Below are 21,203 nucleotides of genomic sequence, written 5' to 3' on the forward strand. Positions count from 1 at the left end.
ACAGCAGCGCCAGCCGCCCGCCGCCCACCCGCGCCATGGGGGGGCCAACCCCCGCTCCCACTCCCACCCACCTCTCCGAATGGGGGGGACACCCCGCTGTCCCCAGGCCCTGGGGCTACTAGTGGCCTCGAGGGTGGCCTTTTGTGTGTCCGGCGCACCAAAACCCACCCCCGCATTATGCTGCTGACATTGGGGGACTTCAAGGTGCCCTTGGGGGAAGCTGGGGGGTGATTTTGTCCTGCCTTGACCTCTCCCGGGTGTTTTGCTTAGGGAAGGATTGGAGCCTGTAAGGGTTGTTTGGGGTGACATTGATGCAGGAGGAGGGAGCTCAGTATTGGGGGGATTCCCCGAGGGGGGAGGGGGAAGGCAGGTCATTCATATGGGGTCTTTGAGCAGGTTATCTGGATATTGGGGCTTTTTAGGGGGAGAATGTGGGATCTGGAGGGGGTGCAGGTTTGGGGTCCTTTTGCGGGGGCCTGTGAGATTCTTGGGAGGGGTCTGGATGTGAGTCCTATTGCCAGGGGTGTGGATGTGAGTCTAGATTTGGGGTCCTAGGGGGATGCGTCAGAGGGAGTCTGGATATAGGGCTATTTGGGGGAGAGTCCCGGGAGGGGACGTCTGGCCTTTAGGGGTGGGGTCTCGGTATCCCACTCCCAGGGGTGATTTGGGGTAAAGGGGTCCGGGGTTGCGGGGTCTGGTTATGGGGGCCCTTGCGGAGACAAGGGGGATCCCCCCGGCGTGTGGGGGCAGGTCCGAGCTGAGGGGTGCCCCGCGGAGGGGGTTGGGGGGGATCCCAGGCGGGGGGGGGCGGCGGGGGCTGTCCCGGGCTGGAGCCTCCCCCGGCCCGGCGCCTCCCCCCGCCCCCCCGAGCCGGGCGGAGCCGGAGCCGAGCGGAGCCGGTGCCGGGGCGGCTCATTGCGGCGCGGCGCGGCGGCAGCATGGCCACCACCGTGCCCTGCACCCGTTTCACCGACGAGTACCAGCTCTACGAGGAGATCGGCAAGTAAGGGCGGCGGCACCGGCCCCGGCCCCGGCCCCGGCCCTGGCCCCGGCCCCGGGGCGCGGCGGGGGCGGGGGGCGCTGCCCGGGGCTCGGGAAGCCTCTCGGTGCAGACGTGACGCATCCCCCCTCCCTCCCCCCACCCTGGGATGGGACACCCGGGACTGGCCCCCCCCGCCCCCCCGGGATCGGCCCCCCCCAGCCCACCCCCCTGGGACCGGCCCTGCCCAGCTCCCCCCCCCCCGGTACTGCCCTCCCCCCGGTATTGGCCCTGCCCCCCCCCCACTGGCCCCCACCCCTTATACCGCCCCCCTCCTGGGGCCTTCCAGCCCTCCCCGGCGGCCGGACCCCTCAGCTCCTCTGGGCCCCCCCTCCCTATAACCCCTCCTAGTCCCTGCAGCCCCCTTGTTCCCCGAGGTTTCCCCATCCTTATGGACCCTCACCTTTCGATTCCCCTGATTTGTCCTGATTCCCGAAAGCCCTGATCACCCCAGACCCCTCCTCCATCCCTCCAGATCCCCTGCAGTTCCCATCACTTGTCCCTAGAGACCCCCCCCACTCCGTTCTTATAGCTGCCCTTGACCCTATGGACACTCCATCCTTACAGACCCACCAATTCCTCCTCAACTCCCCCAATTTTCACAAATTCCCCCGGCACTCCTAATCCTGTCCCTGGTTCCTGCAGACCCCCTCAGTCCTTAAAACCCCCTCACTCCAATAGAACCCCCATTCTCACAGACCCCTCATCCCCACATAACGCCCCCACATCCTTACAGACTGCCTCCCGCCCCTCACGTTCCCTGGTCCTTATAGATCCCCATCCTTCCAGACTCCCCCCACAAAGCTCCTACAAACCCCCACTTCCTTCAGTCCTTATAGCCCCCCTGGTCCCTTCCAAACCCTCCACCCCTCAATCCTGATAGACTCCCCCCTCCTTAGTCCTTACAGCTCCCGTACAGACACCCCCTATTCTCCAGACCATCCTTGAGTATTTATAGGCACCTCCTCCTTTTAGACCTCCTCCCCTTTCAGGACCCCCTTGCCCCTCACCCTGATGGATTTCTCCAGCCCCCTCCAATTTCCATAGACCCTCCCCCATCTCCATGGACCCCCCCCCCCCAGTCCCTCTCCCCTCTGGTCCTTTTAGACCATACTCCCCCCATCCCCTATTAGACCCTTTTAGGCCTTATATAACTCCCAAAATCCACTCCCCTTTCGGGTCCTTATACATTCCAGCCCTCCTGGGCCCACCAGGCCTTAAAGAGTCCTCTGCTACCCTGAATCCTTCCAAGTCCCCCAGCTGTGCCCCCTGCATCATGACCCCCTCGGGTGGGTGTTGTGGGGAGCTGAAGAGGAACTATTTCGAGGAGGGTTCATTTGCCCCCAAGGCCATGGGGCTTGCAGTTCCCCCTTCATCCACGGGCAGGGATTGGTGGGGAGTAAAATGAGGGGGGAGAGAGTCAGACCTTTTGTGAGGGGGGGTTGCACCACCACCCCCCTAGACTGGGGGAGCATTTTGCAGGGATGGCTGTAGTCCCTTTGGGGGTACCAGTAGGGGGAACATGGTGCCAGTTGGGGGCTGTTCTGTAGGTCTGCCCAAAATCCAGCCCATCCTGGTTGCCATGGCAACGTGGTCCTGTTTCCCCCTTCCCATCTCTCAGTGTAGCCTGCCAGCCATGGCGCATGTGTCCCTCCCTCACTGGGGTGGGGGGGGGGGGATATTGCTCTCACTGGAGGGAAACTGAGGCATGGCTTGAGCCATGATGGTGTGCTCCCCCCCCTCAGGGGCCGGCACCCACCATGTCCCCTGTCCTGGGAGCGACGTGGGGAAGGAAGGGGTCGGGGCCCTGGGAATCCCTGCTTTTCTCATGGTGGTGCGAGGGTCCCCACTATTCTAGCTAGCATGGGGTGGTTGGTGCCTGAGGACATGAGAACATGGGGCAGTGGCAGGAGACAGCCAGGCCCTGTGGCTTTCCCAGGGCACGCGTCCAACGTGGCACCCTCTCCATGGCAGGACTGGGGTGGTGCTGGTCTCAACCATGTCCCTAGCCAGTTATGGGGATCTCCTCTGTGTGTCCTGATGCTGCCTTGACCCCTCCACCAGGGAGGGGCCTGTTGGGCAGGGAACAGGCAGGAGATGTGCAGGGACGTGGATCCTGGAAGGGGGACAGGTGCTGATGGCACTTGAAGGGGCTGCAGGTGCTCCTGCCTGGCATGTGCACGACCATGCTTTTCTCATCTCTGTCCCTGGGGTGTTGGTGGCTGCCAGCTCCCTATACTCACAGCTGGGTCCTGTGCTCACTGCTATCACCACCACTGTCACCGCCACTGCCATCATCACCATCACCGCCACCACCACGGCCACTGCTGCCATCCGGGCCACCCACTGTTCCCATGGCAACGAGCTGCCGGTGCTGGATCCTTTCCGCGACCCTCCCCCCAGTGATGCGTGGCACCGAGCCCCCCCCTCCAGCCTCTTCCCCCCAGCCAACCCCTGGTGCCCCCCCAGCACACCCACGGCAGGGGCCCAGTGTGTCATGGCCCTCCCCACCTCTGTGTCGGGGTTCACCCCCCTGGTGCTGAGTCACTGTGGGTGCAGCCCCCTGGCCTCGGGTGCTGAGTCATGGGTGGCAGCCACCCCCTGCCCACCCCCCAAGGTGCTTTGGGGCGTGCTGAGCCTGTCCCTCCCCAGGGGAGCTTTCTCAGTCGTCCGGCGCTGTGTCAAGCTCTGCACTGGCCATGAGTACGCTGCTAAGATCATCAACACCAAAAAGCTCTCAGCCAGAGGTAGGACCCCCAGGAACCCTGGGACTCCCCAAGACACCTCTGGCACCCGAGGGGTTTGCTCCCAGACATCCCTGGTACCTGTGATATCCCCTGGTGCCTATGGCACCTCTGATACCCCTGGTGCCCATGACACCTGTGACAGCTGTGAACCCAGTGGTGCTGGTGACACTGGATGCTGGTGGGGGGAGCAGGGAGAATGCTCCAGGAGATGGGGTCTGGCCCTGCCTATCCCTGTTATACCCCCTGCTGCCTCCCCCAGGGCCCCCCAGAACTTCATCTGTCCCTGAGGGGTATCCTGCACGTACATAGGTGTAAGCAGATGGCAGGGGGGGAGGGTGTGCACTGACAGGTGTGAGCTCTGTGCGTGCACATATGTGAGCCATGTGTGTGCAGGCGTGAGCTGTATGTGTACAGGTGTATGCAATGTGTACATGGGGGGGTGTGTGATGGTGGGTATGTGCACACATGGGCAAGGGAGGTACCTGAGCATGTGTATACAGGTGCATGTTCGTGGTGCTTGCTCATATGTATGTTCATGGTGTGTGTATGCACAGATGTGGGTGTGCACACACTTGTGAGCAGGGGCTTCCTGAGTGTGTGTGCAGAGAGGGGGGTGTGTGTGTGCATGCTTGGTGTGCACCCAGGTGTGCACCCTGGTGTGAGCAGTGTGTCAGCGGGGCTATGGGTGTGCACATGTCAACAATGTGTGCATGTGTGTGTACTTGCACATGAGGGTGGGCACTACTTTGTGTGCAGATCTGTGAACAGAGTGGGTGCTTGTGCGGTGGGGTGTGCTCACAGCTCAGCAGTAGGGGTGTACAGGTGTTTGCAGGTGTGGCATGTGACAATGTGCAGGGGTGTAAATGTTTAGGATATGCACCTGGATAAGAGGCAGCATAGTGTGGCACAGGATGTGTGTGTGTGTGTGTTCTGTTTGGGCATATGTGTGTGTCTGTGGCTATAGCTGTATGCACAGGTGTGAGCAGTGAGTGGAGCGGTGCACACATGTATGTGTGTACTGTGTGTGATCTGTGTGCACATCTGTGCATGTGTCTGTGTGCTGTTGTATGCAGACACATCCAGAGGTGTAGCTGCATTTATACAGTGCATTTATGCAGTGGCTGTTGCAGGCACACGTGTAGAGTCACACACATGGAGAGCTGCACAGATGTACACCCCTGCACATGCAGGAAACATCATACACGGCTACAGCTGCACACTCCACATCACATACAAACGCAGGTAGAGTGATGCACATGGGTGCAGCCACACACATGTGTACACCTGTGCACACAAGTACAACCACAGAGCTGTATGGCTGCACACATGGGTACACACAGGTACAGCTGCACACAGGCACACCCACGTGTGTGCACAACTGCAGGACATGGATACCCCTGCACACCCATCACACCTGCACACTCACACACCTGTATACCCACGCAAAAGTACAGCCACGGGTGCTTACTCACATGTGCACACCCATCTGTTTGTGTGCGCAGGGATGCACAGCCTCACACTTGGGCACACATGTGAATGTACACCTGTGCACACCTGCACAGTGTGTGCATGTCTGTATCCACATACATGCTCAACCCATGTGCAGCATACATGCAAACATACACACACTTGCACATGTGCACACCCAGACACAAGTTCACAAGTGCACAGGTACAATCCCCACCTCTGCCCCTGGTGCATACCTGCACACCCCACAGAGCCATGTGCACTCTCACGTGGGCATCCATGGCTGCTCTTGCTGGGGTTGGGCTGTGGGCAGGTGATGGAGGGGGAGTGGAGGGGCAGGGCAGGTGCACCCCTGACTACTGCCCCCCCAGACCACCAGAAGCTGGAGCGTGAGGCGCGTATCTGCCGGCTGCTCAAGCACTCCAACATCGGTGAGTGACTGGGGACACCAGGGGGGTCTCACCACTGTGGACCTGCTTGGGGCCACCCCGGGACACCCTATATGACACCCTGGGGTTACGTTGGGTGTCCCTCTGGGGATGTATGGGGTCCCACCCTGGGGTCTGTCTGGGTGCCACTTTTGGGACACTGGGTGTGGAGGTGTGGGCTGCATGTGACGTAGACACACGTGGGTGCCACATATAGTGGCTGTGGTAGGGGACCAGGGAGTACATGGGGGGCTGAGACTGAGCCTGTCCCTGTCCCCATCTGGTCCCCACAGTGCGACTCCACGACAGCATCTCTGAGGAGGGGTTTCATTACCTCGTCTTTGACCTGTGAGTGTGGCAGGAGAATCTCAGAGCTTTGGGCGGGGCTCAGGGGCTCCTGGGGGGTCACAAGGTGATATGGTGCCTGACTGTGTTTCAGGGTGACGGGTGGCGAGCTCTTTGAGGACATCGTGGCACGGGAGTACTACAGTGAGGCTGATGCCAGGTGAGCCTTCACCCCACCACGCACCCCCTAAAGCCCTGGACATCCCCAGCCACCTGTACCCTGCACCCTGGGAGGCCTGCAGGGATGGGGTAGCTCCAGCAAGGCAGGCAGGGGGGCAGCCAGTGGGAGGGGGGGTGCACCCCCTCGGCCCCTGTGTTATTGTAACCCCTCCTGGCTCCATCCTGCTGTTGGGTGGGGTAAGGCCCCCAGGTGGGGCCCCCCCCATATTCCACTTCCCACCCCGTGCTTCCCCCTCTGCCTCTGAGTCCTGGCACTATCATGGCCTGTGCTGGGGGGGCTGGTGGCAAGTGGGGGGCCCCCAGGGCCCCTCCTGTGCTGTCTCCAGCCCCCCAGCACCCCGTGTGCCACCATGTGCCCCTCCCCGTGGTCTCTGGGCTTTCACAACATTGTTTCTCCCCTTCTCTCGTTCCCCCCATCTCCGCCCCCCCTGTCCCTGTCCCCCTCGTGCCCTCACCTCCTTCATCCATTCCCCCCATCCCTCTGTCCCTCTCGTCTCCCATCACACATTGCTCGGGCTCTGTGCGTGTCCGTGTGTCCATCTGTATATCCGTTTGTCCCACGGCTGCCCTCCGCTTGCTGCCCCCCAGCCCTTGCCCCCTGTTTTGCCTCCTACAGTTGTCCTTGCCCCCAAAATGCCCCTTATCCTCCCATCCCTGTCTCCTGCCTCTTTCTCCCACCCCTTTACCCTCAACCTGTCCCCACACCCTGACCGCCACTTCTTGCCTCCCCCCCCTTTACCTCATCCCACCCCGTCAACCTGCTCCCTCACTCCCACCCCCTTTACCTCATCCTGCCCCCCATCCTGCCCCCGTCTCCTATCCTCTACCCCTCCATCCTGCACCCCTTCACCCCATTCCTGCCCCCCTCCCACACCTTTGCCCTATCCTGCCCCCATATCCTGCCCCCTTTCCCACCCCTAACCCTCCATCCTGGCCCCCTGCCCCCGCCCCCCGTTCTGTTTTGCAGTCACTGTGTCCATGAGCTCTTTGCCCGCGTTCCTCCCACCCATCACTTTGCCCCTGAGCAGAGGGAGCCGCAGGTCAGTATCTGGGGGGGGCCGGGGGGGCCATTTCCCCCTCGCTGCCCCCACCCACCGCTGCCCCCGCTTCCCGGCCCCCCCGCTCCCCTCGTCAGGACCCTGCTGTGGGGCTTTCTCCTCACTCTTTTTTCTCCCTGACCGCTCCTTTTTTGCCCCACCCCTCATAGGGAGGTTGTCCCCCCTAATGCCCCTGCTCCCCCAGCTAGGTGGGGCCCCCCTTCACCCCCATTTCAGGCTCTCATCCCCTTGCTCCTTCCCTCTTTCTTTCTTGTCTCGTCTCCATCCGTGCACTGCCCCCCCCGCCACATCCTTTGTTCCCCCCCTTTCCCCGTGAGTCCTGTATGGGGGATCCCAGTGTCTGGGCAGCAACAGGGGAATGGGGGTTTCCCATGGAGGACAGGGGGAAGGCACAAAAGCACCACTGGGATGACACCCCATGGCTCTGTGCCAAGGTTGGAGCTCACCTGGTGGGTGCTGAGGGGTGACCCCCAGCCAGTGACCATCCCCACCAGGATCACCCCCAGCCAGTGACCCCCAAGGGATGATGCCACAGGCATGACCCCTAGTCAGTAACCCCCTTGGAGTGAAAACCCTGGGATGATGCCCCAGGATTGACCCCTAAGGGATGACCCCCAGACAGTGATATGCCCCCAGGGTGATAGACCCCAGGATGGAGTGACACCCTCAGGGATGACCGCCCCTCAGGTAGTGACATCCCCATAGGTGTCCCCTCGGCAATGACCCACCCCAGGTGGACTCTCCCCAAGGGTAAGCCCTCTGGGTGACTCCCCCAGGTGGTGATCCCCCAGGAGTACCCCCAGGGGTGATGCCCCAAGGCTGACCCCCCTGGCAGGGGTACAGAGGCGTTGTCATGCACAGCACCCACAAATCCAAGGTCACCACTTGTTTTTGTTAGTACCCCCCTGTGTGCAGTTGGGTCCTAGCAGTGGGACAGAGGGGTTGGTTTGGAGGTGCAGGTCGTGGACAGGGGGCGTGGGAGGTGGGGGAGCAGTGAACCTCTGACCCCCCTGCCATTTGCACGCAGCCACTGCATCCAGCAGATCCTGGAGGCTGTCCTGCACTGTCACCAGATGGGGGTGGTCCACAGGGATCTCAAGGTAAGTGTGTCCTCCCAAGCCCCATCCATCCCTCTGCCTCTCTGCCCCTCTCCCTCTGCCCAGTTCTTGGAGTCCCCACAACCTGGGGGTGCCCCTGGCCTAGTAGGCTCTGGGGAGTCACTGAGATCTTGCTGGGCTTGGGGGATCTCCTCAGCTCTGAGCACTCCCAGCTACCTTTTCTGGGGATGTGCATATGTCCCCCAGTTGTGGCACAGTTCTGCGCTCCTGCAGGGTCTCACTGCACCCCCCCCCCCCCACCGTTTCCATTTCCCCAGGGGAATGTGAACTGGTGGGAATGGGGGCATGAAGGTGGGAGCAGGTGGAGTTTGGTTGGGAGAGTCAGGACAGGACACAAGGGGATGATGGTTGGGACATGGAGGGATGGTGGGATACAGGGGGATGCTGGGATAGGGGGCCAGTGTTGGGATGAGTCCAGTGAGACATGGGATGACCCTGAGCTGGCCATGGTACTGTGCCATCCAGCACCCTTGGCCATTGGCAGAGGGCACCCACGGCCACAGCCCCACAGCAGATAGCCAGCTGATGGGCAGGACCTAGTCAATGGCAGCGGTTAAGTCTCTCTTTTTGCCCCATCCCTTCTCTTTCTCCCCCCATGTCTGTGCCCGGTGCTGTCCATGCCTGGTGCTCCCTGTGCCCGGTGACTGCATAGCCGGAGAACCTGCTCCTGGCCAGCAAGTGCAAAGGGGCAGCAGTGAAGCTGGCGGATTTTGGCCTTGCCATTGAGGTGCAGGGGGATCAACAGGCTTGGTTTGGTGAGTGCTGTTGCCCATCCTGCCCACCACAGCCCCAGCCCCTGCCCACTGTGTCCTGCTCACCATGTGCTGTGTCTGCTGTCTCCCTCCATGTCCACTGAGTCCCTGCTCCGTTTCTGTTGCATCTGCCCCATGCCCACCACAATCCTATCCCATACCCACCATGTCCATGCCTCTGTGCCCACAGCATCTTGCCCTGTCCCCACCATGTCTACCCCTGCCCAGCACATCCCTGCCCCATGCCTATGTCTCAGTCCTGTGTCCTGCTCAGTCCTTGTCCCCTCCCACTGTGGCTCACCTGTCTCTACTCACCCATCTCTCTGTCCCTGTTACAGGATTTGCTGGCACACCTGGCTACCTGTCCCCCGAGGTCCTGCGCAAAGAGGCCTATGGCAAACCGGTGGACATCTGGGCATGTGGTAAGGGCCAATCCCTGCCCAGTCCCTGCCTGGTCCCTGCCCCTTCTCCACCCCCATCCCAGACCTGGACCCGGTCCCAGTCCTGAACCCTGCCCTGTCCCTACCCCAGTCCCTGTCCTGATCCCTGCCCAGCCCCTGCCCAATGCCTGCCCAATCCCATCCCACCTGGTCCCATTCTGATCCCATCCCACTCCCATTCTGGCACTTTCCAGACTCCGTTCTAGTCTTATCCAATTCCCATCCTAGTTTCACCTTCTTTCCAATGCCATTTCTGTGTTGGTTCCAGTTCCTGTTCCAGCTCTGATCCCATCCTGGGGCCATCCCGTGCCATATGTCCCGGCAGTGCCACACTGTCCCCTGTTCATGCCGTCCTGGCAGCACAGGGGACAGGCTATATTGGGAATAACTGCTTTGTCATGGGGAAATTGCAGGGGTGGAGGGAGCCAGGGGTGGTTTGGGGTCCCTGCACTCCCCTAACCCCACTCTCCCTGGCTCAGGGGTCATCCTGTACATCCTGCTGGTGGGCTACCCGCCGTTCTGGGATGAGGACCAGCACAAACTCTACCAACAAATCAAGGCCGGGGCCTATGATGTAAGTCCCCGGTGCCAGGACCCCATGCCCTGTGGCAGCTGGCCCATTAACTCTGGAACCTACTGAGGGACAATACAGCTAATCTTTAGCAGGCAGAGCCTGGGGGTGGCTTTGGACCATGTCTTTGGTCACTGGCTGGGGTTATGTAGGGATGTAGAGTGACACACATGCCGTGGAGCTGCCCCTCCACAGCTGTCACCCCCATGTACCTCTGCTTCCCTAGTTCCCTTCACCTGAGTGGGACACAGTCACCCCTGAAGCAAAAAACCTCATCAATCAGATGCTGACCATCAACCCTGCCAAGCGCATCACAGCCCATGAGGCCCTCAAGCACCCGTGGGTCTGCGTAAGTGCAGTGTGTCCCCCCAGTGTGTGTCACCCCAGTCCAGTGACCGCTGGCACCTGGTGCTGACCCCGCTGACCCCACTGTCCCCCACAGCAACGTTCTACCGTGGCCTCCATGATGCACAGGCAGGAGACAGTGGAGTGTTTGAAAAAGTTCAATGCCCGAAGGAAGCTCAAGGTGAGGGGGCTGGTGGGGGAGGTGTGGGCTGGGGTCAGTGCTTATCCTCCCACCACCACCCTGCCTTCTCCACGGGGCTCTCCTGTGGGACCCGCCCCTGTCCACTCTGGGACCTCTGCCCTGCCTTCTGTGGGACGTTCTCCTGTTCGCTGTGGGACCCCTGCCTTGCCCCCTCTGGCAGCACCTGGTATGACACGTTCTTACCCCGGCACGCATCTGGGCCTTCCTGTGCCCTTGCATGGGGCACAGTCCCTTCCCATTGGGTCTTGTGGTCCCACTCTGGTGTGCCTGGTGCTCTGCTGTGGGCTTTGGTCCCACCCCACAGTGAGGCACAGTCCCACCTGTCCCTGCCCAGTATCTTCCCCTGTGCTATGGCTCTAGCCCGCTCCCATCCAGCTGCACCCCCTAACCTACATCCTCTGTCCCATTGCCTGGTCCCATGGCTCCTTCCTGCCCCCTAGTCCTGCAAACCCCTCTCCCAATTCCCAGTCCCATGGGCCACCTCTTGTACCACCCCCATCCCATCACCCCATTTCTCCCGCTCCATCTCACCCACTCCCCATCACACCCTGCACTCCCAGGGCCCCATCCTGCCTGTCCCACCCCAGCACCCTCTCCCCTGCTCACTCTGCCCCTCCCTGCAGGGTGCCATCCTCACCACCATGTTGGCTACCAGGAACTTCTCAGGTAAGGGGGGGGCTCCCACTGGCCAGGGGGGCCGGGGGCCGCAGCTCCCCCTCCCAAGCTCCCCCTGGGCCGGTGCCCCCCTCTCTCTATCTCGCTGTCTTTCTCTCTTTCTCCCCTCCCTTCCTTAACCCCCCCACCCATTTTTTCCCCATCGGTGAGGAACGGGGCATGTGGTAGCCAAGGTGGGGGCAGGACCCGGCCCCCCCCGCCCCACGCACACAGCAGCAGGTAGTGCCCGGTCCCCGTGTGTCCCCCCCCACTCCGGTGGCTGGCGGGGGGGCGACACGGGGAGGGGGATGGAACAGCAGCAGCCACACCCCAGGCCTGAGGCCAGGGTGATGGGCACCCCAGGAGTTCTTGTTTGGGGGGAGGGGGGAAGGTGGGGGTCCCGGCTGCAGCCCCTCCCCGCCCCCCCTAACAGGAGCTCTGCTCCCTCTCTCTCTCTCTCGTGGCCCGCAGTGGGCAGACAGACCACCGCTCCTCCCACCATGTCGGCGGCCGCTGCCGGGGCCCCCCTGGGGCTGGTGGAACAAGGTAGACGCGTCTGCAAAGGGCCCCCCCCGGCCCCCCCCGGCCCCGCTTGGTCTCTGTGTGTCCCCAGATCCTTTATCCCTATGTCACCCTCTTCTCCCAACCATCCTCCCTGCCTCCCACTTCCCCAACGGGTTTCGGGTGCCCTCCTCGGAAATTGGAGCGCATGCATGGCCCCCCGGCATTGCCCCCACCCGCAGCCCTCCAGCCTCTCCCCCTCCCCGCTGGCATCACGAGATGCCGCTGTCCCCCCTGCTGTCATCCCGCAGCTGGCCCCGGGGGAAGGATCTCTGCACCAGCCCCCAGCCCCAAGGTGGGGCTGCTGAGTGCTTGACCCTGGGCCAGTGGTTTCTGGAGGGGGACACACTGGTGGCATCCCCAGGGTCCACATCTGGGTCAACAGTGAGGAGCTGGGGGTGGGGAGGTAATATTAGGGTGTGTCCCCCCACTGTTCCCACCCCACAGCACTGCCCCCCTCATGCACACAGAGGGGGCACACCGGTGCATGGAAGGGGGAGCAAGTGGGCTGCATGTCCTGTGTCCTCCCGTACCCCCCCTGCATCCCCACCTCGCATGTGCCCCCCCCTCGCATGTGTCTCCCCTGGCACGTGCCCCCCCCAGCATGTGCCTCCCCACAGCTTCTGAGAGCTGCAGCCAGTGTTTGTGATGCTGCGAAACACTCGGTGGGTCTTAAACCATCCCCCATACAAAGGGCTACCACTGGCCCCCCTGCCAGGGGTCCCCCTCTCCCACCCCCCAATTTGGCTCTGGTTTAAACCCCCACCTCTCAGCGCCCGCCTGCTTTCAGAGGAGGGACCGGGACCCTTGGGAACACCCTGCTAGGGACTCCTGAGGAGACATACGTCCACAGGGGAGGGATGTGTGGGTCATCTCTTCCTCCCCACATCTGCCCTCCCCTTCCTTTGGTGCTGGTGGGTGCCACCCTGCTGTCACTGGACTTGTCACTGCACATCCCCCCTCAACTTGTGATGCTAGTGGGGGGAGGGGTCCCTCAGTGTGGAGAAATGACGAGGATGCTCAAGGTGACACCCCTTGCCTTCCACACCCCCACAACCACTTTTGTCCCCATCACCCCCTATTCCCCCTCTGGCCAGAGATCATGGTAGCAGTGACAGATGCTCATACCCATGCCCATCCATGTCTCCCTCCAGGGAGACAGGGGGGGAGCAGGTGGCCGTCCCCACTCCCTGTACTCAACTCATCTTTTTTATGTTCTTTTTTTATGTTTTTCCCCTTTTCCTCCTTCCCCCACCCCGTTTCTCTCTTGCTCCCCTCCCCACTCCTCTCTCTCGCTTTCCTCTCTGCATTTCTCCAAGGTAAGCCAGCCCTGTCCCCCCGATGTGGGGGCCACCAGGATGGGGACCCCCCTCAGGTTGGGGGCACCTCCTCCGAGTCTGAGGACCCCCTGAGTTTGGGGACCCCTCCCTCCAGAATGGAGACACCCTGCCTGGATGGGGATCTCCACAGGTTGAGGACATCCCTCCCAGGATGGGGACAGCCCCCAAGGTTGGGGACCCTCCTAAGTTTGGGAACCTCCCACTGGGATGGGGACACCCATCAGGATGGGAATAGCCCCACAAGGTTGGGGAAACCCGTCCCTGGATGGGGATGCTCTCTTCCCCCAGGATGGGGACCTTCCTGAGACTGGGGATCCCTCCAGGTTGGGGACACCCCTCTCAGCATGGAGAACCCCCAAATGGGGATTCCTGGGATGGGGACACCCCACCCAACATGGAGACTCTCCCTCTAAGGGAACACCCCCACGATGAGGACACCTCTCCCAGCATGGGGACACCCCTCAAAATGGAGACCCCTTACAATGGGGACACCCCTCCCTGCATGGGGGCTACCCCTCCAAAATGGGGACCTCCCCCAGGATGGGAACACCACCTTCCTTCTGTGTTCCCCCTCTCTGACACTGGGGTGGCAGGTGCTGCCAGCACCCAGGGTGGGATCAGGTTGGGTGGCTGGGAAGGGTCCGGGTTTGGGGGGACATGCAGTGTCTCTTGTGCTGGGGGGGGAGCACTGACACTGTCTCCTCCCACAGCAGCTAAGAGCTTACTGAACAAGAAGGCAGACGGCGTGAAGGTGAGGGGCCAGAGGGGCTGGACGGAGGCTGGGATGGGCTGCTTCCCCGCCATACCACTGAGCCCCTTCCATCTCTCTCCTCCAGCCCCAGACCAACAGCACCAAAGGCAGTGCCGGTGTCACCAGCCCCAAGGGGACCCTCCCGCCCACCGCTCTGGTAGGTGCCGCCGACGCTGCACCCCGCAGATCTCCCATCCCATCGGATCCATCCCACCAGCCCATCCCATCCATCACCATGCGCGCACCCCGATCAACTGTTCCTGGGGTCGCTGGGGAGGGGGAGTGTCCCAAGGATGGAAAGGGGTATGCAGGACATGGGCACAGCGTGACCCCACTGGACAGACAAGGTGGGTGAAGGGTACAGGCATGTGGACAGCCCCGCATCTCCCTCAGTCATGGGGACAGTGACGTGAGAGCAGGACACAGTCATGCAGGTGTCCTACCATAGGGACAAGGTAGGTCCAGGACACAGACAAAGATATTTCTGCCGTGGGAACAGCAAGGTGGGTGCAGGATACAGGCATAAGAATGTCCTGGGAACCAAGGGTATGAGTATGGGGGTGCCCCACCATGGAAACACGGTGGGTGCCGGGTACAGGCATAGATGTTCCATAATGGAGACAAGGTACAGGCAGGAGGATCCGGGTGACACGGATGGCAAGGTGGGTGAAGGGTTGGGGGACGGGGACACCCTGCGATGCCAATGGCAAGTGCAGGGTCACAAGGATGGGGCTGCTGACTGTGACCTCACAGGGGCAGGATCCAGACACAGGACAGGACTGCCCAGCTGGCACAGGGAGTGTGGGAACATAAGTAAAGGTGTGGCTGTCTAGAACAGCAGGTGCAGGATTTGCGGGTGCTCTGACAATGCCAACAGAAGGTGGGTGGAGGATGTGGGTGCAGGGATGCCCACTGTCATCTTCATGGCACAAGGGGTGCAGCACAAGGGCGGGGTGTGGTACTATGAGGGCAGGATACAGGCAGGGTGATACCCAGCTATGTACTGGGGAAGGTGTGCCTCGTTGGTCAGTGAGTGCAGGATATGGAGAAAGGGGTGCCTACCCCACACAGTGATGTGTGGCAGCAGGAAGCTGTGGATGGGGGAGGTGCTCAGGATATGGGCACTGGGATGGTCAGGATCCTGACACAGGGATGGTTGGGATGCAGGCAGCAGGATGGTTGGGATTCAGACACAGGGATGCCCAAGATGCTCAGATGCATGGTGAGTGGAGCCCCTGGGCACCGGGGTGCAGGACAGGGGCACGGAGCTGCCCTCCAGCGCATCCTTTTGGTCTCACTTTGTCTTTCCCTCGGCTCTGCCTACCTCTTTCCCCCCTTTCTTCCCCCTTCATGTCTGTGAATTAAACCATTTGGCTTTGCTGGACTAATGACTCTCTGCTTCTCTCCCCCCTCTCTATCCCCTTCCCAAATCCGGTCTGGGTCTCTCCTCGCCCCTGTCCACGTGCTGCTCAATCCGTCGTCCCCCCTCGTTGTCCCCTCCGGGCTCTCGCTTCCCCCTACCCCCGCCTCTGTCTCTCTCCCTTCTCCCATAGGAGCCTCAAACTACTGTAATTCATAACCCCGCGGACGGCACCAAGGTATCGCTGCCCCTGCTTTCCACCTCCATCCTCCCCCCAGCATCAGCCATGTCGTGGGGGGGGTGATGTGGACGAGGAGTGTGCACGGGGCGCGGTGACAGTGGGGTCCCCCTGTGGCATCCAGCATTGTTGGGGTCCTGCCAAGCCCTGGCCGGGCTTGTCCCCCCATCCCCCCGGGGCCAGGTCTGACCCCCCTGTTTGTGTCTCCCCCCCAACCGCCGCCGTCCTGTGAGCAGGAGTCCTCCGACAGCACCAACACCACCATTGAGGACGAGGACACCAAAGGTGACGGGCGCAGGGGGCGGCAGGGTTGCACTGGGACGCACTGGGAGGGAGCTGCGATGCACTGGGGTGGTGCTAGGATGCATTGGGGTGCACTGGAATGGCACTGGGGTGCACTGAGAGGGTCTTGAAATGCACTGGGATGGTGCTAGGATGGCACCAGTATGCATTGGGGTGCACTGGAATGGAACTGGGATGGCTTCAGGATGCACTGGGATGGCACTGTGATGGACAGTTGTGGTGGCACTAGGATGCATTGGGATGCACTGGGAGTGTGCTAGAATGCACTGGGGTGGAGCTGGTATGTGCTGGGATGACACTAAGATGCACTGGGGTGCACTGGAATGGCACTGGGATGGCAGTAGTATAGCACCAGAATGCATTTGGTTCACTGGGATGCACTGGAGCAGCTCTGAAATACACTGAGATGAAGCCGGAATGGCATAAGAGTGTGCTGGGGTGTGCTGGAATGGCACTAGGATGAGTTGGGGTGGCACTTGGATGCACTGGGAGTGTGCTGGATGGAATGCATTGGAATAGAGCTGGGATGCATTGGGTTGGTATCAGGATGCCTTGAATTGCACTGGGATGAACTGGGGGTGGAACTGGCATGGCACAAAGATGCAGTTGGTGCACTGTCATGTGCTGGGACAGCACTGGAATGCACTGGGTGGGATTTGGGATAGCAACAGGATGCATTGGGATGGCACTGGGATAGTGCTAGGATTCACTGGGGTACACTGGAATGGCACAGGGATGCATTATGGTTGTACTGGCACATTTCTGGGATGCACTAGGCGAGTGTTCAGATGCACTGGAATGCATCTGGAGTGTGCTAGGCTGGAGCGGGGCTGACACTAGGATTCATTGAGATAGCACCAGGATGCACTGGGAGCACACTGGTAGGGTACTAGGATGCATTGGAGTGCACTTGGATGGAAATGGTATAGATTGTGACATGCTGGAATGGCACTGGAATGGCAACTAAGGTTCATTGAAAAGGCACTGGGGTGGCATCAGGATGCACTGTGGTGATACTGGAACACATTGGGCTGGTACCAAGGGAGGCCCTAGGTAGAACTGAGCTGTACTGGGATCTGCTGGAATGCCCTGGCATAGCAGTGAGACACAGCATGTTGGCAATGAGATGTAGTGAGAGGTCACTGACACAAGCTGTGGAGTGTACTGTTATACTCTGGAGTAGTACTGGGTTATACTGGGATAGAAATGGGCTGTGTTGGAATGCACATTAGTGGCTAGGAGGGCATAGGAGTGACATTGGGATGCACTGGGACAAACTGGGATATAGTCAAGTGGCACTGAGGTGGTTGGAACACATTAGGGTGACAAAAGAATGCACTGGGGAACCCTGGGATACAGTAGAACCCTAAGATTAATTGAGATACATTGGAGTGGCTGTGGGATGCACTGGATGGAACTGGGGTATACTGGCATGCACTAGAATGGTACTAGGATGCACTGGGAAGCAGTAGAATGGTACTGGAATGGTACTGGGATGTATTTGGATATACTAGAATAACATCAGGACACAGGAGATTGGCACAGAGATGCAGTGAGATATTACTGGGATGCACCAGGGCAAACTGGAGTGTACTGATATGCTCTGGAATAGCACTGGGAGATACTGGGATGGAACTGGGCTGTGTTGGAATGCACTCAAGTGGCATGGGATGCACTAGGGTAAAACTAAGGTGACTGGGATGGCATCAGGATGAAGTGAGTCATTGGGATATAGTGGGATGGGCTACACTGGAATGATACTTGAACACACTGTAATTGCACTGGCAAACACTGGAATTCAACAGCATGATACTGGGATGCACTGGGATGGAACTGGAATATACTAGAAGGGCACTGGAACACAGTAGGTTGGCACTGAGTTGCATTGAAATGCAGTGGGATGGCCCTGAGATGTACTGGTGTAAATTGGGGTGTATTGGGATGCCCTGGAATGGTATTGGAACACTCTGGGATCACTCTTCATTCACTCATTCACTTCATTCACTCTGGGATGTGACTGAAATGTAGTGGAATGGCACTAGAGTGTACTGGGCTGTCACTGGAATGCAGTAGGATTGCACTAGACTGTAAGTGGGGTATATTGGAATGCACTGGGCTGGCCCTGGGATGCACTGGGAAGTAATATGATAGTACTGGGATGCATCAGAGGACACTGGAGCCTCTCTGGGATGCACTAGGATTGCACTGGGATCTATCAGGATGCACTTGCATGGAACTGTGAGGGTACAGGGATGCACTGGAATATCACTGAGACAGTGGAATTGCACTGGGAAACACTGGTATGGAACTGGCTGTTTTGTGATGGCACTGGGATATACTGGGACTTGCAGGAGTAATGCTGGGATGTACTTGGAACTACTGGGACATGCTGAGCAGGCACTGGGATGCTTGAGCATGCTGGGAGGACACTAGATAGCACTGGGACATGCAGGGGTTGCACTGGGCTAGCAATGAAACATGCTGAGAGGATTATGTGAATACTGGTGTGGTAGAGCTGTGGTAGTCCTGGGAGCACAGTGGTCCCTATCTGTCCCCAAGGGCCTTCTGTCCCCAAAGGGTGTCTGTCTGTCCCCATGGTTTCTGTGTCTGTCCTCAAGGTCCCTGTGTCTGCCCCTGTGGTCTGTCTGCCCTCATGGTCAGTCTGTCTGCCCCCAAGGTCCCTGTGTTTTTCCCCACGGTCTGTCTGTCCCCAAGGTTTTTCTGCCCCCAAGGTCTGTCTGTCTGTCCCTGTGTCTGTTCCCATGCCTCCCCTTCATGTCCCATGTCCATCCCCACATCCCGTCCACCCACCCCCACGGTGTCACCGCGGGGCTGGGGCAGTGGCAGTGACAGTGACGTGCCCCCAGCCCGCAAGCAGGAGATCATCAAGATCACGGAGCAGCTCATCGAGGCCGTCAACAACGGGGACTTCGAGGCCTACGCGTGAGTGGGGCAGGGCCGGGTGGGGCGGGGCAGGGCCAGGTGGGGCTGGGCCAGGCGGGGCCACTCTCACCTGCTGCCTGCAGGAAGATCTGCGATCCGGGGCTCACCTCCTTTGAGCCCGAGGCATTGGGCAACCTGGTGGAGGGGATGGACTTCCACCGCTTCTACTTCGAGAACTGTGAGTACCCGACCTGCCTGTGCCACCTACCCATCTTGCCTGCCCTGCCCAGCCTCTCCCTGTCCAGCCCAACCCGATCCATCCCATCTCCCTGTCTCCTTCGCTGTCCCCTGTCTCTTGCCCACTGCCTGCCCATCCTGGTCACCTCGCCTGCTTGTCCCCAGCCCTCCCCTGCTGGGCCGTCCATTTGCTTGCACTGCCCCCCCGCCCCGCGCCCCTTCCCCTTCAAGCTCCTCACCCGTTCCCCGCCCCGTCGGTGCACATCCCCCTGCCCGTGCCAGCCCCGCTGACCTCGGCCGCCCCGCAGTGCTCTCCAAGAACAACAAGCCGATCCACACGACCATCCTGAACCCACACGTGCACGTCATCGGGGAGGACGCGGCCTGCATCGCCTACATCCGCCTCACCCAGTACATCGACGCGCAGGGCCGGCCCCGCACCAGCCAGTCCGAGGAGACCCGCGTCTGGCACCGCCGCGACGGCAAGTGGCAGAACGTCCACTTCCACGGTTCGGGGGCCCCCGTTGCCCCGCTGCAGTGAAGGTGAGGGTGGGCTTGGGGCTCGGGGGGACGGGGAGCCCCAGTTGTGGCTCACCAGGGTGTCCCCACAGAGCTTGCGGTGGCTGTCCTGGTTCCAGCCCGATGGAGACGGCGATGGGAGCCGAGGCGGCAGCCGGAGCTGCGGCCCCCCGAAGCACGCGTCCGCATGCCTGTCCCCCCTACCCTGGCCCCTGCTCCCCCCTCCAGTGCCTGTGTTTGCAGAAAACAAAAAGACAAAAAAAAAAAAAAAAACACAAAAAAAAAAAAAAAAAAAAAAAAAAAAAAAACCCAAAAAAAACAAAAACCCAAAATGATGAAGACAACAAAAAAAAAAAAAAAAAAAAAGGAAAAAATGAAAGGGGGAAAACCCACCCCAATCCCAAACCCACCCACACCCCCAAACCCAACCCAGCTGCTCGGCCACAGGCGAGGGCGCTGGGGGGCTCAGCCCCCCCCCTCGGCCCGTCTCTGCTGGGGGGGGAAGGGGGGGTCCCGGCCCCCCTCCCAGCTGTGCTCGTGGCGTGTTGCTGTCGCTGGTGGTGGATGTTGTTCTTTGGGCTCCGCTTTGCTCTGTCCTGCCCCAGCCCCTGTACATAGAGAGAGCTATTTATTTTTGAATTCCCACGGGGGTGCCCAGCAATTGGGGGGCTGCCAGGGTGTGAGTGAAGTGGGGGGGATACACACAGACTCTCTCCCCTCCACCCCACTCCAGTGCCTCCCCTGGGAGTGCTGCCTATGGGGGCCCGAGGCTTTTCCTGGGCACTGCTGAGCAGGGAACACAGCAGGTGCCTTTGGGAGGGTCCACCAGCTGTACCCCCACATCCCCATCCCACTGATCCTCACTCCAGCACCCCATGTCACAGTTGCCAGCTCCAGGTGCTGGCAGGTTTTGGCAAGGGGGATGTGGGTGCCATGTCAGGGGGCAGAGGGCAGCCGGGGGGGTGTTGGGGTTCGGGGTGGGAGGCTCAGGACGATCCAGCCAGCACTGACGCAGCATCGAAAGCACTTTAGACTAAGAGAATGGGTCTCTTAGGGGGCACAGGCTGCTCCGCCGGAGACCCCCCAGCACAGGGGCACCGGCAGCACATCCTGCACCCCCCCTCCCATGGCCAGCGCTCGGGGGGACCCCGTCACCCCCAACCCCCCATCCCTGGAGAGGCATCACTCGACTCCCAGGCGCTCCCCACACGATTTCCCAGGGCATCCCCACCATGCTGAGGGCTGGTTTTGGCTGGGGGAGAGGGGGCGGGATGGGCGGGGGATATTAATTATTTTTTAATTATTCTGATGATTTCTCTGCATGCCCTTTGCGCGGGAGCAACCCTCGGGCGCTAATGCTGTATGTCGAGGAGCTGAGCTGTTCCTGTCCCATGAATGCTGGTGGATCGTTGCCAAATTTTTCTCTTTCCTCCCCTCTCCTCTCATTCTTTTTCTGTCTCCTCCTCCCCAGCATATCCCCCCCATGCCCTTCCCCCCAAAAAAACCTTCTGTCTTTTCTTTCTGAGCCTTGTAAGTGTAAAAGATGACTCTGATTTCGTTTTTGTCTCGGGAAAACTGCAAATAAATTATGAGGAAAAACCAATGATGATTAAAGTAAGAGGCGGAGAGGGAAGGCCAAGTGCATCCATCCCTGCCGGGGTGCCC

At 60.4% G+C, this 21,203-nt stretch overlaps 1 protein-coding gene across 9 annotated transcripts; it reads left to right on the forward strand.

Annotated features, from left to right (window-relative positions):
* The first annotated feature begins 883 nt into the window (after positions 1–883).
* Positions 884–21,141, forward strand: CAMK2B (calcium/calmodulin dependent protein kinase II beta). Of its 9 annotated transcripts, XM_066337221.1 has the most exons (22): positions 884–1,003; positions 3,692–3,786; positions 5,625–5,684; positions 5,975–6,029; positions 6,121–6,170; positions 7,174–7,246; positions 8,292–8,364; positions 9,035–9,137; positions 9,473–9,556; positions 10,054–10,148; positions 10,372–10,494; positions 10,588–10,671; positions 11,316–11,358; positions 11,818–11,892; positions 13,961–13,998; positions 14,084–14,155; positions 15,552–15,596; positions 15,833–15,881; positions 18,767–18,842; positions 18,926–19,020; positions 19,328–19,562; positions 19,631–21,141. In XM_066337221.1, the coding sequence occupies exons 1-21, from the start codon at positions 939–941 to the stop codon at positions 19,558–19,560; spliced, it is 1,686 nt and encodes a 561-aa protein (XP_066193318.1). In that variant the 5' UTR covers positions 884–938; the 3' UTR covers positions 19,561–19,562; positions 19,631–21,141. The 9 variants fall into 9 exon arrangements, with proteins under 9 accessions (XP_066193318.1, XP_066193309.1, XP_066193310.1 ...); XM_066337212.1 differs by lacking the exon at positions 7,174–7,246 and having other exon boundaries at positions 885–1,003; positions 6,121–6,186; positions 13,958–13,998; XM_066337213.1 differs by lacking the exon at positions 7,174–7,246 and having other exon boundaries at positions 885–1,003; positions 6,121–6,186.
* Positions 21,142–21,203: the final 62 nt, after the last annotated feature.

Source organism: Sylvia atricapilla, chromosome 28 (genome assembly GCF_009819655.1).
Source record: "Sylvia atricapilla isolate bSylAtr1 chromosome 28, bSylAtr1.pri, whole genome shotgun sequence".
Lineage (NCBI taxonomy): Eukaryota > Metazoa > Chordata > Aves > Passeriformes > Sylviidae > Sylvia > Sylvia atricapilla.